The sequence below is a fragment of the Phallusia mammillata genome, chromosome 7 (genome assembly GCF_965637545.1).
Source record: "Phallusia mammillata chromosome 7, kaPhaMamm4.hap1.1, whole genome shotgun sequence".
Taxonomy (NCBI): Eukaryota; Metazoa; Chordata; class Ascidiacea; order Phlebobranchia; family Ascidiidae; genus Phallusia; species Phallusia mammillata.
The window spans coordinates 15,875,549-15,891,788 of NC_137258.1; the positions used below are offsets into that span (position 1 = coordinate 15,875,549).

Here is a 16,240-nt window from a genome sequence, read left to right on the forward strand (position 1 = left end):
AGATAGTTTGTGTGGTTTTTCGCCCATGTGTTCGGTACAGTTTGTGATGTCCGTAAATTATTGATGGGTTTCTGAAACGTTGCGTATATATTCTTAGCTCTATATATCATGCAAATTACCCATCTTAAAAATATTCTATACGTCTAAAAATTCGATGAACATATTTGCGTTGAACTCAGGTGGTGGTAAAGTTTTTGAGGGTATTGACATTATAATTCGCTGGGAGAATGTCCATTTTAAAGTTGTTTGTGAAATGAAATTTAAATTTTGTTAGGTGTAATCATTTATGATATTTTTTAAGAATAGATTGCAACTGACACAAATACCACAAAGTTGGAAGAAGGAATGCAATGCGAATGTTTAAAACAACTTGAGCATAACAATGTTTACCCAGTTACTCTTGTTGTTAGAAATATTGATATGTGTGCTGAAATCATAAGGAAAACATGATATACGTGATTTATTATGTAAAAATGTAAAAAAGTCGGTAATTAAGCCGATGATGGCAAGACTTGTGCTGGGGACTGGGTTCACATTCATCCTTCTGCTGTTGACATTGTCACCTGTGTGGACACAAGACATCGATGCTGACGTCACTGTTATTGCTTCGTACTTGGGTAAATTGATGAACACGACCCTTGGAGTTTCAAGCGTTCAGGTTTATGCTACTTTCGTACTCACTTAAAAATAGTTTTCCTGTGTGTGTGTGTGTGTTTTTGTCTGGTATGAGAAATGTAAAAATGTTCACAGTTTATTGAAGTTGTTCGTCAAGAGCCCCCACAATTGTATTCAATAAACTACATTTCATGTCATGTTTTGTTCTTTCTACGAAACATAACTCGTTTTTCCGTATCTAATCCACTGTTTAACGACAGTAATATGGTTTATGTTGCAGGCAGCAGTAAACACACTTTCATTCAAGAGGTTTCAGGTTGATGGAAACGCGTTCGTTGCCAACGTAAGTCATCTAAACTGTTACCAATATGAAAACACATTTGTTTTTTATTGTACCTCACTTTCTTGTATGTTTTCCCACTTTGATGATTTACTCAAGATCATAGTTCTACACCAAAACGAAATAGATGGAAGTAAAACAATAACTTAAGTTACACTTATTCGTTAAGATAGATGGTTATTTCCGGAACCATGTGAATCTCGCCATGCAAAAAAAGAAACCTAAATCGCAGTTACTATGTCCACTTTGCACTCAGTTAACAGAAAAGATTTCAGCTGCTATCAAATCCCGAGTTAATGCGGTTCGCCAACTAAAGAGAAGTTTGGAAGCCACGATCAATGACGTGGCAAGCTACTATTGGCCCGCGTGCTGTATATACGAAGAATCGTTGCTGCAACAGAACGAAAATTACAAAACAAATGTACGTTTTTAATTTAACTCTCGCGAATGCAGATACTGTTTTAAAGGTTTTATTCTATATTTGAATTATGGGTGGATAAGAAATTCTATGATTTAAAATTCATGTTCAGATATCTTGGAAATACATCAAAAACTAAACTGAAAATTTACGATTTATCGGTACGCAACATCATCCTCACAAACATTTTAGATTGATCCAAATAAACTATGCGAAGTAATAGCTCCAACCGCCCATGAGTTTTTTCAATCTTCTGCGCCATCCGTCCTTGATGTAATGAAGCGAAACCGAGAGCTCGTGCCTGACATCAAGTGGCAGTACATCGGCACAGAGGAAGGAATTCTTTCTCTTTATCCTGCTTTAAAAGTGGAACAATGCGGAAGGACCGATCCAAGATTTAGGTGGGTAAAAACGAAACAGTGCTCGACTGTGGCGTGTTTGGTTACGCACATTTTTTCTGGCACGGTTTTGGCAGTAAAAGTGCTTTCTCATTGTGTATATAGGCAGCGCTGTTTCAAACGCTTTTGGCTAAAACATCTCACAAAAGTTGAACAAAGAATGTAGGAAGTAAACATCGTTCTGGCAACTAATGTATTTTCATAATCAGTGTGATTTAATTCATTAGATTCTTCATTTTTGCACGATTTTAAAACAAAGCAGATTTTTTTCTTGAAATATTCTGATCAACGTCTAGCTATGTCCGGTACTTTTTAGGAGAAACCGTCAGTGTTTATTTTTTGTGCTCATTATTACCGCATTTACGTTGCCCTGTATTTTCTCTGCTTATCAAAAGCGCCTAAACAAACACCAGTCGTCGTTGTTTAAAAATTTAAGTTAAAAATAATGGCAAATATATCCTTTTTCCATAACTTTTGCAGGCCGTGGTACATTGAAACTGCTCGTCCGTATGCGAAACGCGTTCTGATCCTGCTCGATAACTCACGATCCATGTCAGCAACTTTGCACAGTCATCGCTTGATCGATATTTCGAGATCGGCTATTATTTCAACTCTTGATACTTTAACACCCAAAGACCGGGTAAGTTTTTGTAATACTGTTTAATGCTATTTGGACGAATTATGCTTCGCCAGGCCTATCGAAACGTTGTACAAACGTAAATAAGGCCCTCCAAGTCCATGTTTGCTCTTGGGTTCGAACCCCCATAACCTATCGAGGAAAATCAGGGATGCTTTGATAAATAATTCGTTTGTATTTATTCAGAAGAATGTTTTTATTTAAATATTTGCAGCAGTCATAGTATAATGTAAAATTCATAGCCTATATGATGCAAACATTTTGCCTAAAAAATTTTTTACCATACATTTTAGTCAACATCGCTGGCAATTTTGTTTTTAGTATAGGGGTACAAGTCCGTCTCTTGTTCACAGTTTTTACTAGTGATGCACCGAAGTTTCGGTTGGCCGAAACATTTCGGCCGAATCCGCCGTTTTCAATGTTTCGGTTTCGGCCCGAACTTTTTTGAAAATTCGGCCGAAACCGAACTTTTTTATTGCATTGAATTAAGGCCTTAAATTTCATCTACGCCCATACGAAACATCATAAATTAACTACTTGTTGTATCTATGAATTACCAGCCACGTTGTCTGCAAAATATTAGTTGTTTAGCAAAGCTTACGCATTGCGAAATGATTCTAGTTTGTCAAAAATGAAGTCATTCGCATCAACAACAGAAGGTTCAGTTGAAAACATCCCAAGAAACAGGGATTTTAGGTTCGGCCTGATTCGGCCGAAATTATTCGGCCCGAACCTTTTTAGGCGGGTTCGGTGCATCACTAGTTTTTACCAATTGTGCTGTGACGTGACTGCTGCAAATATTTAAACAAAACATTTCCACGATAACAAGATGCGCTATATTAGGATTCGTAAGGCAGGGTTTTTATTTTATCAAGGTTAATGCAAAGTTATGTGAACAACGAAAAAGAAATGTTTTTCAGATTTCTCTTCAGCCACTTTGCACCACATTCTTGCTCGCTTATTTATTTGTTGTTGAGTTTTGCGTCATTCCCTTGTCACCTCCCAACATGACAGGCGATTCGCATCAGAAATCAAAATAAACACCTACTTTCTCCCACCATACCTTGCACCAAAAGTCAAGGTGCAGATGTTTTGTGGTAAAACACTTTACCGGTTTTCGCCAAACCAAGTTGTTGGCGTGATTAGGTGTGGAATATAAAAATAAACGATGCGGGAAAAGTTTAACGACCAACGTGACATTTTTCTAACACTTTTGTTTGTTTTGACTTACTAGACCTTTCTTGTAGTGTCAAAATCGTGCTTGAATAATGCCTTCTTCCCGTAACGTTCAGATTTTGGGCCTTTTATGAAAACGCGAATATTTGCTCTGATATAATAATATGGTCTGATCCACAATAGCCACAGTGAAGTGGTAGATATAAACCTCCCAACGTGCTTGTCACATAGCAGGGCGCTAAAAACAGTTTGCGAACATAGTTTGTGTTTCTGTGTTTTTTAATAGCTTATGCGTATGCACAGATACGACAAACTACAAGTGTTTGTCGAACAGGTTTGGGGTATTGTGACGTCACACAGATATGAGGAAACAATATATTATCCCACGAAGTTTTAATTCCTTTTACACACAATTCCTTTTTTTCCCAATTCGACCCATCAAAAAAGTAATACAAATGCGTGAGGTATACATGATTGATTGTCCGACGTAACTTAGTTTTTGATTGAAAATTTGGTAATGTACTATGTTCACCTTGTATGGTTGCACACTTTAATCAATTTGTAAATAAGCGATGCGTTTTGATACACCATATCAAACCGATTCATTTTCAGTGATGAACTGCGTAAAAAAATGTTGTCTGACTTTTTGATTGAAAGTCCTAAAGAGTTAAGTAGGCAAGTGTCTTTTTTACATTATTTAGCTTAGCTGTGTTGATATAGGTTGGAATGGTGACGTTTAACAACGTGGCAAACCGACCGGATGGGTGTTTTCAAAACGACCTAGCCTTGGCCACCAGCAACAACATCAGGTTGCTCAAGGAAACATTTTTACAAACTCTTCAACCTCAAGGTAAATGATTTAAAAACACTTTGAGCACGCATTCATCATTTAGATTAGAATGTAGCTACTGGAATTGTGGACTAAACCGCATTCATTTGTGACCATGGAGCCTCTGTGTTAAAAAAAACAGACACTTTTAATTCTTTAACCATCGGTACAATGGTGGGAGTTCTTAAGTATGATATCGATATTTTTTGGTAACCTCGCAACACCGTGAAAGGCACACTTAAGATAATGTTTAAACAGACAGGTTGGAGAATATAAGCTGATGGAGCTGGGTCGTCGACCATTAGTATCTTATCCCGTTTTTGTCAAAACAGTTTTATAGAAAGTAATTGTAAAATTTGAGATTTCTTATCAATGTTTGTACACTGTCTAACCATAACAGTTTGTGACAAGGTTTTTGAAATAAATGCAAACTTACAGCATACGTTTCTTGGCCCCAACTTTAGTAAACTTAAACATTATATTTGTTTAGGGGAGTCGTCGTTCACAGTTGCTTTCAAAAACGCATTTGAGCTGCTGCACTCCAACGCACTACAGAATGTCAACAACACACGCAACGGTAGCCACATAAACTGATGGTTAACCTCGTAAGCTAAAACATGTCTGCGACAGGTGACGTGGTGATTCTTTTTATTACCGACGGAGAACCGAAGGAATCATATGGCAGGTTGGACGAAGTGTACAGAACCATAGAGGAGGGCAATAGAAAAATCAACAATTCCGCAGTTATATACACATACGGCCTTGGGAGAGACGGTATTAGACACGATGTCATTTTTGCACTTGGAAATATTTTAACATTTTTGTTCTTGTACAACATTGTCGCTAAATGATGGTAATAACAGAGCTTATCTATTTGCAGTAAACATGACTGTACTTGACAAAATCGCATCGCAGCGATTCGGTTTTAAAGCTGAAAACCCGAACAACACCACAAATTCACCACGGGAAGGTAAGCACCTTGTGCATGAAACCTATTTAGAAATAATTTTGTTTTGAAATGAAACGCGAACCCTGCGTCAACAAACCCATCTTCACAGTGTATTATTTAAAATTGCTTAACAATTTTAGTTTTTTATATCTAGGACCAAATAATTTGAGGGAAATTTTTTTACTGAAAATTAATCGGTACAAAATCGATTTAATAAAAATACTCGTACTTTTGTATTTAGTTTTTCAAGTGAAGTAAACTTTTCAAGCCTGCAGGCATATGTGTAAATTTTACCACTATAAGTAAGTAGTAAATAGAGCTTTAGTTTAGAGCAAACATGTGAAAAATGTTAAGAAGTTCATACTACTGTCATGACGAAGTAAAATTGTATGATAGGCCTTTCGTTCTACATCACTGACCCAAAAATGTTGCGGAACAAACTGACGTCATTTTACCGCACCTATACAGGAGAGAACGATCGAAACCAGACCACGTTTTCAGTTCCTTATGTTGACACAGGCGGTCTAGGTAAAGCGTATTGGTATGCTTCGTGAGTTAATAATTGGTTTATATCAGCGGTTCTCAAACTTTTTGGATTTTTTGTCATAACGGTCCCTTTGCAATTTTTTCGAGCACTCACGGTCGAAGCTAAATATATTCATAAAATTTAGAATACCTGGGCAAAATAAAACTGTCCAGTTACCAAACTAAAAGTTAATTTATTCCTTCCGAAAGCATTCCCACAACAACATACAGAATGAATTTGGTTCAATTTCGTAAAATTACTTTGCGTGGGAATGTTTCAAAGGCAATTTATGACGTCACAAACAAGACTAAAACAATATAAATATAGTGCGCGAACAATTGCCTCTGTTTGTTACTTCAAAATGAAGTAAAGAACCACTTTTTGTCGTAGAAAACTCGCTTGTCTCTAATTTTTGCTTATACCCTCGCAAGATCTCATATTACATAAGATTGTAGAAATACTTTAAGCTCCTCGTGGTCCCCCTGAAATCGCGTGGCGGACCCCTAAGGGACCGTGGACCCCAGTTTGAGAACCGCTGGTTTATATGATTTCTTTTCATTTCAAGGTCTCATTTTTACTGTCGGTTTGCCGGTGTTCAAATCTGATCGAAGTTTATTTGGGGTAGCGGCAGTCGATATCACACTGCAGGAGGTATTTACTGATGCGATGTACTTCGACAGCGGCGGTGACTCGTATATTTTTGTGATTGGTAAGTTTAATTACACCTTTCAATAATTCCTAATATAAATGTACAGTCAATTTTTACGAAAGCATGCAGCGATATCTAATGAAACGAAATTGTGGACCCTGAACAAGAGAATTGAGAATGTCATTAATAAAGGCGAAGTCGATTTTACTGTAACTAACGATTCAGTTTGGTATGATTATTCGCAACTAAAATCGTCTGTATTATGTGTGTTTCGCTTTCGTCCTCGGTTGGCGGGCAACGCCTGCATAACTGACTTATGCTCATACTGAGTCCGCCATGTTGTACAAAGTGATTTTTCGTGCGAGCACAACTGTACCAAAAAAGCTAGAAAACATTTTAATGGTTTAGATGGAAATGGTCGAGTTATCACTCACCCGCTAATGCCCCGTCCCGCAAACGACACCGATCAACCAAAGTTTATTGAAATTTTGGAACTCGAGCGCCACCAAGGGGTTGTAGATGTAATCGCGTCTATGCAAGCCGGGGAAAGTGGAAATAAAACTCTGTTTGTTCAAAAGGTTTTACCTGTAGGAACTGCTGTGCAGACAACGCAGGTGAACAGTCTATCTTCGTTTCACTGTTAAGCAAAACATCCTGGTTGACGATTGCTTGTTGCAAATATTATCTTGTTTTAGGTAACTGTCACGTATTACTGGCGGCCAGTAGAGGGCGCTAATTTTTCAGTTTGTTTTGTCCTTGAAAATGACAAATACGAAGTTGGCATCATGCCACAAGATGTTTTGCCAATAATTCCACCCGATTCAAGTTTCCGTTATCACAGACTGAGCTTGGATACAAGTGCAGATATCTGCAGACATTTTTACCATGTAAGTCAGAACAGTAGATAGTTTTTACATCTATTTAAAAACTTGTTATAATTTTTATTAAGTTGCGTTGTTGATTTTAATATGATATATGTTGCGTGGAAGAGGTAGGGCTTCTGAAAGCATTAGCAAAATAGTCCAACGCCCAGGCTATTTACACATGAGATGACCAGCGGCCTGTTAGCAACTCTGTAAAAACGAACAATAATTTTCTAGATACTTGAAAAGCCTATCACGATCTATTAAGTTGTTGTTTGTCACAGAAATCTACAACATCCCAATCTACAGTTCTTTTCGCCCCTCGAAGTTTTCGTTCCCCGTTAGTTTACGAGTCAACCACAGAGACTGAGGCATCTGTAGCAAGATATTACAGGTTGTATGATGATTTGTTCGCTTCCCGTTCAATTGACGATATCAACGTTGCACTACAAGCTCATTCTAGAACAGCAGGTATTTACAGCAATCTCAATAACTGTGCTATTGAACTGTCCCCCACAACCTCACCCCACAAGCGGTTAATAGTTTTCGTATTTTTTAACCTGTTTATTTTACATCGTCCAAACAAATAATATCAGTGTTGTGTGAGGCGAAATGGATCTTTGAATATCCATGTTTGTTTCTTATAATCTTCACACATCCTAGAAATGAGAGTCAAAAGCCTGAAGGCATTATTTTTTAATGAGCGTCCATCCTCTGTTACTGGGTGTCCAGGTAATTTGCCCTCTGCCCGTCCTGTTGAAGGACGCCCAACAATGTCAAAGAATAGTAATTATGCTTTCTAACTGGGGCACATTTTGATTTTAGTATATTTTTTGTTTGTCTGTAGAGCTTTTTTGCAATTTCCGCACTATCCTCCTAAAATGTTATCATTGGTTCTAAGACACAACTAAAGAGATTGTGTTTTTGCTTAGATTACTTTTCAACTTTGTTTAAAGTGATTCCGTGCTAAAACTACTAAAAATGACATCATTTTATAAAGTGTATTAGTTGCGATTTTGCTGTTTGATATCGTTTAATTCTAGAATGTGAACTTTCAGTGGAATACATTTTACGTTTGCGCTAATAATTCTTCCGTATTTTGTCGAAAAATTACATCAAACTATTTTGATTTAAGAAATTGAGGTTAAAATGACTGATCCAGTAGACTCCGAACCGTCCAATAATTTCAACGAAATTACGGGGTTTCTGAAACAGTTGCTAACTGAGAAATTGTAAAGTTTGAGCAAATTTATATTCTAATGTAGACTTATTTGCTGACGACGTCATTGCTGACGTTCTCTGGTCATCGATGGTTGATAAGATTTGGGTAAACCAGACGGACGATCACGTTGCACGTCGCTTCATCGGAACAGCGACAGGTGTCGATAGATTGTGGCCGGGGACAAGACTGCCCATGGATTTTGACGTCACAAAAAGAGTTTGGTGCGTACACCATTAGACGTTTTTGTACAACCTATAGACTTGGTTGATATTGTTTGTTTTTTATCCAACGAATTTAATTCGAGTGTCACATTGTTGGGTTTTTAAAGTTCACATGCCATATGTTTTGGAGATATGCCCGATTTGTTTGTTTTTGTGGAAATGTGTATGAATGAATGCTTTTGTTAGGTCTGTCGGGGTTAGGATCAAAGTTTCTCATCAAAATAAGTTAAGCTGAATATATTTGGAAAGGTGAAATCGTAGCCGCACAATTGCGTCAAAAATGTTTGCCAGTCTAGAATAGCTGCTTGTCGTTAACCGTTGCTAGTCTACCAAAACGACGTGTGGCAATAACATGAAGGGTTGATAATGGCGCGTTTTTATCAAAGTTATAAAGTACATTTGTTTCTTTTAAAATTTGGCTAAGCTTGTTTTGACTATTATACCAAAAATATACTCCTGATATCCCACAATATCTAAATTGGCCTAAACTAGTTAACGATTTTTTTATGTAAAGGTACGAGTTAGCTGTTGTGAATCCTAATCAAGCAATCTTCTCTGCTCCATACAAAGATGCCGCAGGTGTTGGAAATGTTATCAGTATAAGCCATGCCATATTGACCCCAGTTTCAACCAAGGTACTTAAAGTGTACAAAAATGCAAAGATCATAGGCTTAAGCAATATAGTTTGTTTTTGTAATAATCAACTCGGACTATTTTTAGGAAAGGAAGGTGATTGGCGTGATGGGAGTTGATTTCTCGTTGAACTTTCTTTACTCTGTTTTATTGGATCATTACCCGAACTGCAAACATAGTTTGGATAGGTACATTCACTCAATTAAACAGTGCAAACTTCTGTAAGATTGACCGCAAAATTTTTAACATGTAAATTGGTACAAATTGCCACTGTAATAGATTTAAATTTTTGGGTTTTTTGTGTTACCCTAATTAACTGGTAAAACATACAAAGCTCGACAAATGGATGGAATTGCCTTTTGGTGGATGATCGAGGCAACATTATTCTTCACATGGATTATTTGGACAACAACGAACAAAATAGACTTAAAGTGAAACACATTTCTAGTAGGTTAAACAAAACATTTCGTTTGCTTTTTGGCAATGTATTTCGTTACTATGACAATTTGTACTTAGGCGACCGCACTCTCATGTCAATGTTGAATGAACAAAAATTTGTCAAAAGGATGAAATGTCTTGATCTTGACCAGGGAGTTTACCGAAATTGGTATAAGCTGGATTCAAAAACACAAATCAACGAAAGTTACTTTGTGTAAGACTTTTATTGTGTAAGCAATACCATACCGTGTATAAACACACAGCAGTGCTTCTCAACCCCTGAATTGCAACCTCAAACTGCGTTATTGGTTGCGTCGATGATGACGGTAGCTAAAGGCTTTTGATAGACAAAGTTGTTGATAACTAAATAGACCTACGGACGTCATTGATGCATACTCCCTTGACGAAGGTGCCACTGGACAAATTCCTTAGTACAATTGAAATACTCCGTGTTTAAAAAAAGCTGTTGGAAAAATATGGGTCACCACACCTTCGCTAAGAAATTAAGCTTAACTCTCGGGTTGCTACAAAAAAAGACTGAGAAGCGGTACCAGATTGATTACGAAAGTACCAAATAACCAGGGCGTGTGGTAATTCGTAATATAGAAGAAATGTATTTTTGCTCGCAGAAACTCTCCCAGATGTTCACAATACTTCATGGAGCCAGTCCCTAACACAAACATATTCTTCCTTGCCAGACGTATTTTCCCATGGTGCTCCGATTTCGATTGTCCAGCACACGACTCGGTAAGTGACATATAAAAATAACTGATTGGTTTAACTTAAATACGTCGACCCAACTGCTGTTTGTTTTTTTAGAAATATCAGTGCAAAAATGCGACCTGGAATTGTCCGTGCAGCGAACCCATAGAGTTGGATGCCTGTGCAGATGAAATGATTGTAAAGTTTTTATAGTAGTTGTGAAACAGCAAATTTCTTTTGCTAACCACTAAAACTTGCAGATAGAGGAAAATGTCCCAACATGTTTTCCCCCAAGACCAGAACTTATGAGTTTTAAGGAATGCATTCCAGAATATTTACCACAGTGCAACAAACCTCAATGCCAGGAATCCGTAAGTGAAAAGTTTTTTAAACCGCATTGTTTGCATCTAAAATCTCAACAAAACATGTAATGTTTGGTCCAAGTTACTCGAACAGTCACATCAGTTGACGTTTCCGTGGTACTATAGTACTATATAGAGTGATCAAAAACGGCAATGCTAATCTTGTCTTTATTAATGTTTTTGATTTAGTTTAACAGTACAAGTTGTTCTGGTGTTGTTGGATGCGCTTGGTGTCACCAAACTCAATCCGGAAAGCCACTAGAGGAGCCATATTGCGAAGAATCAGAGCAATGTTACAACGGTGTCAAAGACAATAGACTTCCTGGATATGGTGGGTTTTACGATTTTATGTAGTAATCCAAACATTAGTAGTTTATATTTACTCTGCGAAATTCGACGCTTTAGTGTAATAAAAGCAATAGTAACGTTTTTGTGAAGCGCTTTAAAATTTGTTATGTGTGTGGCATAACAGTTGCAGAGCACTGCGGTAAACACTTCGTATATGCACTGCATGCTTTTCAAATTTTATAAAAAATTCGGCATACTGGTAAACCCACTTTCAATTTGTGCATGCCTTAAGATGACTTCATCTAGTTGCATGCCTTCTGTTGCTTTTAATTCTGATGACCTGACGATGACAATAGCACTTGTCGAAAAGTAGTCATATTTCGCACACAAATACTGGCTCTGATTTTTTGCTCACTTTAAATTTGTCTTGGTTACCTGGATACAAAACAACTTATTTTGTGTGTAGAAAGCAGTGACGTATGTCAGGCTGCATCAGCTGGAGTTTCATCGTCCAGCATTATTGCTGTGTGTGTTTGTGGTTCTTTACTTCTTATCTTTGTGATGGGCGTTGCAATCTGTTGGCAAAAGAAAGTCAAAAAACGGAGAAAGTTGGAAAAGATGAAAATGCTAGAACGAGGTGTGTGTGGACTTTGAGACGCACATTTGTCACAATACACCACGATCTTTTGTTAATTTTTTTTAACACACTGTGGTGACTGTTACAGAAAGACTTATCTTATTAAAGCTCGATAAGGCTTGCTCAATCAAGAAATGATTAATAACATTAAACGCTCGGTGCTCGGCAAAGCAAACACGTATAATTAAGCGGTTTCTGGCATACTGTTATGCCTTTTGTAATTGCGTCCGTTTTAGGGAATATCACTATCACAGTGTATTAACCGATCTAAAAACGTAATTGCGAAAAATTCTAATACAAAATTCGCTAAGAGTTGTGAAGGTACCGATATGTTTCGCATATTTACATATTTCAAAACCAAATTTATTGAGTATTACCAGATTTTTGCTGATACTTAACTCTTTGCGACTTGTAAACCAGCTAGTTTACATGTTATAAACTTCTATACCGCACTTTGGCAGATTACGATGAGGTGCCAATATCTCCTAAAAGTGACAAGCTAAATGGATCCCCACCTTTGTCACCGTATACTGGAAGAAACGGAGATACAAGGAAGCATTCCAACGTACCACAAGTGGTAAACCAATACCAAGTGTTGTTTAAATTGGGAAGATAACTTTACTTTAAGTTTTAGAATTTGTTGCTTTCGATGTTTAAATCTCATAAATCTGTTTTTATTTCATTTTGAAAACACCAACCTTTAATCTATAAATCTAGATTTTGTCGGTTTTGGATACGGACGGGTCAGAAATAATTCGCAAACCAGTTCAATTAGTAAAGGCTGGCAAAACATTCGGAGCACCGACAGATGTAAGACGACCTTCGCATGATTTTGATGGAAGGAAACACAGAAATGCGAAACCACAAGGTAGATTTTTTCTTGCTGACTTACATATAGTAAATCAGTTTTTGGGTGACAGTTTTTTTTTACAATGCAAAATATCCATAATTGTTTCTGCAACGGCGTCTTTAAAGGTAATTATGGGTCCCCTTCCCTGAAGGGGACACATATTGATTTTACTCGAATTGTTTTTGTTTTTTTTTCTTTGTTTTTCTTTTGTTTTCTTCCTTTTTTTTCTTCCCAAAGTTTGTCCGACTCGTTTTTCCGTCAAATGTTTGATGGATTTGGCTGAAATTTACACAGATGGTAGATATAGTTATGTAGATGTGCATCCCACTTTGTTTTTGTTGATAACCCCAGTATTTACCCCGCTAGCCCCCTAAAATGGGTATTTTTTACCCAAAGTTTGTCCGACTCGTTTTTCCATCAAATGTTTGATGGATTTGGATGAAATTTACACAGATGGTAGACATAGTTATGTAGATGTGCATCCCACTTTGTTTTGTTGATAACCCCAGTATTTACCCCGCTAGCCCCCCAAAATGGGTGAGTTTTTAAACAGTGTCAGAATTGGCTGAAATTTGGATTTCTTGAAAAGTATGCCGTTTATAGGTGTCGATTGTTGTGTTCAACCCGGTAGTCCTAACATTTACCCCACAAGCCCCTAAAGTGTAAAACGTATTTGTATGTTACTGGGCACCACAAACGAAAGATTTCTTTGGCGCAATCGTGTTACAAGGGCAACCAGTTGTATGTTGCTCATTGGTGGGTTGTTTGGTGGTCGTTTTTGCGCCATGGCAGTTAGGGGCTTGTTAACAGCCCTATGACGTCAGAAACATTAACGGTTGTTGCTCAAAACACCTCTAGTGGTCGAAATTTTAAACATTGGCGGATTGGGCTGAAATTTTGCAGTACTATTGATTGAGTCATTGTGGTTTTTATGTATTTTTTAATTTGTGTGTCGAACCCAACCCTACTAGCCCCCTAAAATGGGTCAGTTTTTTAAAACGTTAAATAGGACATACTTCAAACAATATCTGGGGTGAATCTAATTTTATAGTTTGTATTCTACATGGCATTATTATTTAAGCCCAGTGCCGATCACTGTGTTTTACCTTACAACACCCGACTTTCTTATGGTTATCACTTGAATTGGATTATTTTCAACTTTGCATTTGTGGGGACCCATGAGTTTTTGCCTGCAGAAACGACTAAAGTTATAAAAGACGGTGACGAATATGGGACCCAATACAAAATAAGCATAGGAAATATATTAATGTTTTAAAATAGGTTATAGTGTATATGCAAGGGCAATATGTGCTAAGTCACCCTTCTAGTTATTTAAAATACTTTATAAAGAACTTGTTGAAAAGGAGTGTAGTCAGTACTGTTATCTATTAATATACTGCATAATGTGGGGGGCAAAAAAGGCTTTTTGCTTAGTAATTATACTAACGCCTCTCGACCTAAAAGTAAAACTATCGTGTATATTTTATTTTGTCTTGTGAGAACCATTGACTCGATGTTTATTGCGCAGCAAAACATGGTTTGATTTTAAGTACCTAAACGAACCCTAGTTGAAAGTACTTAAACATTAAGAAATATCGGAAAATTAATTTACAATCCATGTTTGCTACTTTAATCATAACATCACTTAGTAAGTTGTGGACATATTCCTGAAACATTTTATTATCCAAGCCAACAAACTTGGGGTTGCCCACCAATTTCTAAATAAAGTGTTGAGCTGAGTTCATTTCGCTGATGATACAAATCGTAGCAGCACAATTGCGCTAAAATATTGAGCAAGCCGGAAATAGCTGCGCAACGTTGGCACGTTTTAAAGCGCGACAAAGGTAAGGGCACAATTGGTGGGAAGATGAAAGTAAAAACAAAAACAAATATGTACTTGCAAAACGTGCATGTTCGTAGGTTAAAAAAGAATATGTTTAAATCAAAACATTTGGGGATAATGAACCACCAGCTTAAGATGTCCAATTCTCAACAAATAAATTGCTCTGCACTTGCAGGTAACAGAGGTCCAAAGACAAGCACTACAAGTTCAAGCAGTGGCAAAGATGAGTTGCCTATATCGGGTGAGGAAGGCGATGGTCGTCCAAGAACAAGTTCGGGTCTCAGTGTTCATTCTGCTGAGTTCGCAGCAGCTCGTTCCCGCAAACGGGGCTACCGAACTCCTGATCTTCTCCGTACACCTGTCCTGCGAAAAATTCGTCACAACCACGAAAAGGCGAAGCGAAAACGAACGCAAACTGAGCCTCCTGTTAAACATTCTAGCTGGGAAGGGGAAAATCCGGGTTACTTGGCAAGTCGGAGTGTTTCGTCTGGCCAAATAAACAAAGTAGTTGACATCGACAGTTTAAAGGCCGAAGAGTCGCCAGTGAGGTGGAAATCAGCTGAAGATATGCTCCGTTACTCAACCATGCGAACATCTTCCAAGAAACAAGCAAAACGAAACTTAGAACTTAATACCTACGGTGCACAGACAAACGGCCACTCGAGAAATTCAAACAATAACTCAGCGGTACAAGCAAACAACGTACCTCAATTAGATCCCGATCCGAAGCAGGAAAAAATACTTCAAGTTTATGTTTGACTAACACGCCAATTATTAAAACTGGGGTAACTGTTCATCAATGCCCCGTTGAGACTCAATAATTATACATGTTGCCTCAAACTTGAACTCGTTTTGGTGAAGTACCATGGCCCCCTAAAGGCTGTTTTTGATACAGGTAATATCGAGTTAAACATATTTTACACAGTTGCAAATGGGCATTACAAAGATCAGTACGCAACCGGTCCGGTTATATGTTTATATAGGTCATAAATTGGGCATTTTTAACGGCGCTTGCCGAATGTATTTTACCATGTACTGTACATAGCCTAATTGGAAATCGGTTAGCACTTGGTGAGTTTTGCCAAACCCTTTTATCTAATTTATCTTTGCCATATATTTTATTTAATCCACAACTCAACAAAAATAATAAAAAACCATACTATTGTTTTTTTGCGCTTGTAGCCTACTTGCTTTAACGTTTTTATTTTGTTATTTGTCAAGGTTTTAAGCACTCTTTGTTGCCTATGCACCGTGGTTGTTAATTTATTTTTCTGGCGTTAATTTTTTTGTCAATGTCTATTCGAAGAATAAAAAAGACGCATCTGTTATAGTGCCCACTACACATATTTTTTGGTAGGTAATGAACGATGATAGACACAATGAACGATAAAACATGAAAACTCTATAAAAATAAAGATAAACAGCTAAAACACAGTAAAGCGTAGACGTCATATGACCGTTAATTAGCTCTCGAAAAAGAAAAGGAAAGTTCAAATTCAAACATTTTCTTCTGATAGCACTGCATTCAACACAAGCATTTATTGCAAGCACCGTTATATAGGCTATGTATGATAGCGTCAGCCAACTTTATTGCATACTGATGCGTGTCACTCGACATTTGCTTTTGAACCTGCAAAAATACAA

General features: G+C 37.3%; 1 protein-coding gene across 2 annotated transcripts; it reads left to right on the forward strand.

Annotated features, from left to right (window-relative positions):
• The first annotated feature begins 415 nt into the window (after nt 1-415).
• Nucleotides 416-15,911, forward strand: LOC145238949 (VWFA and cache domain-containing protein 1-like). Of its 2 annotated transcripts, none has more exons than XM_080102242.1 (27): nt 416-658; nt 896-958; nt 1,212-1,376; nt 1,566-1,774; nt 2,252-2,411; nt 4,305-4,434; nt 4,904-4,990; nt 5,044-5,187; nt 5,294-5,383; nt 5,759-5,890; nt 6,454-6,597; nt 6,946-7,151; nt 7,233-7,424; nt 7,685-7,871; nt 8,666-8,843; nt 9,358-9,478; nt 9,564-9,664; nt 9,811-9,923; nt 9,993-10,128; nt 10,544-10,661; nt 10,734-10,814; nt 10,877-10,987; nt 11,168-11,309; nt 11,733-11,903; nt 12,365-12,480; nt 12,621-12,771; nt 14,772-15,911. In XM_080102242.1, the coding sequence occupies exons 1-27, from the start codon at nt 500-502 to the stop codon at nt 15,353-15,355; spliced, it is 4,191 nt and encodes a 1,396-aa protein (XP_079958368.1). In that variant the 5' UTR covers nt 416-499; the 3' UTR covers nt 15,356-15,911. The 2 variants fall into 2 exon arrangements, with proteins under 2 accessions (XP_079958368.1, XP_079958369.1); XM_080102243.1 differs by having other exon boundaries at nt 524-617.
• Nucleotides 15,912-16,240: the final 329 nt, after the last annotated feature.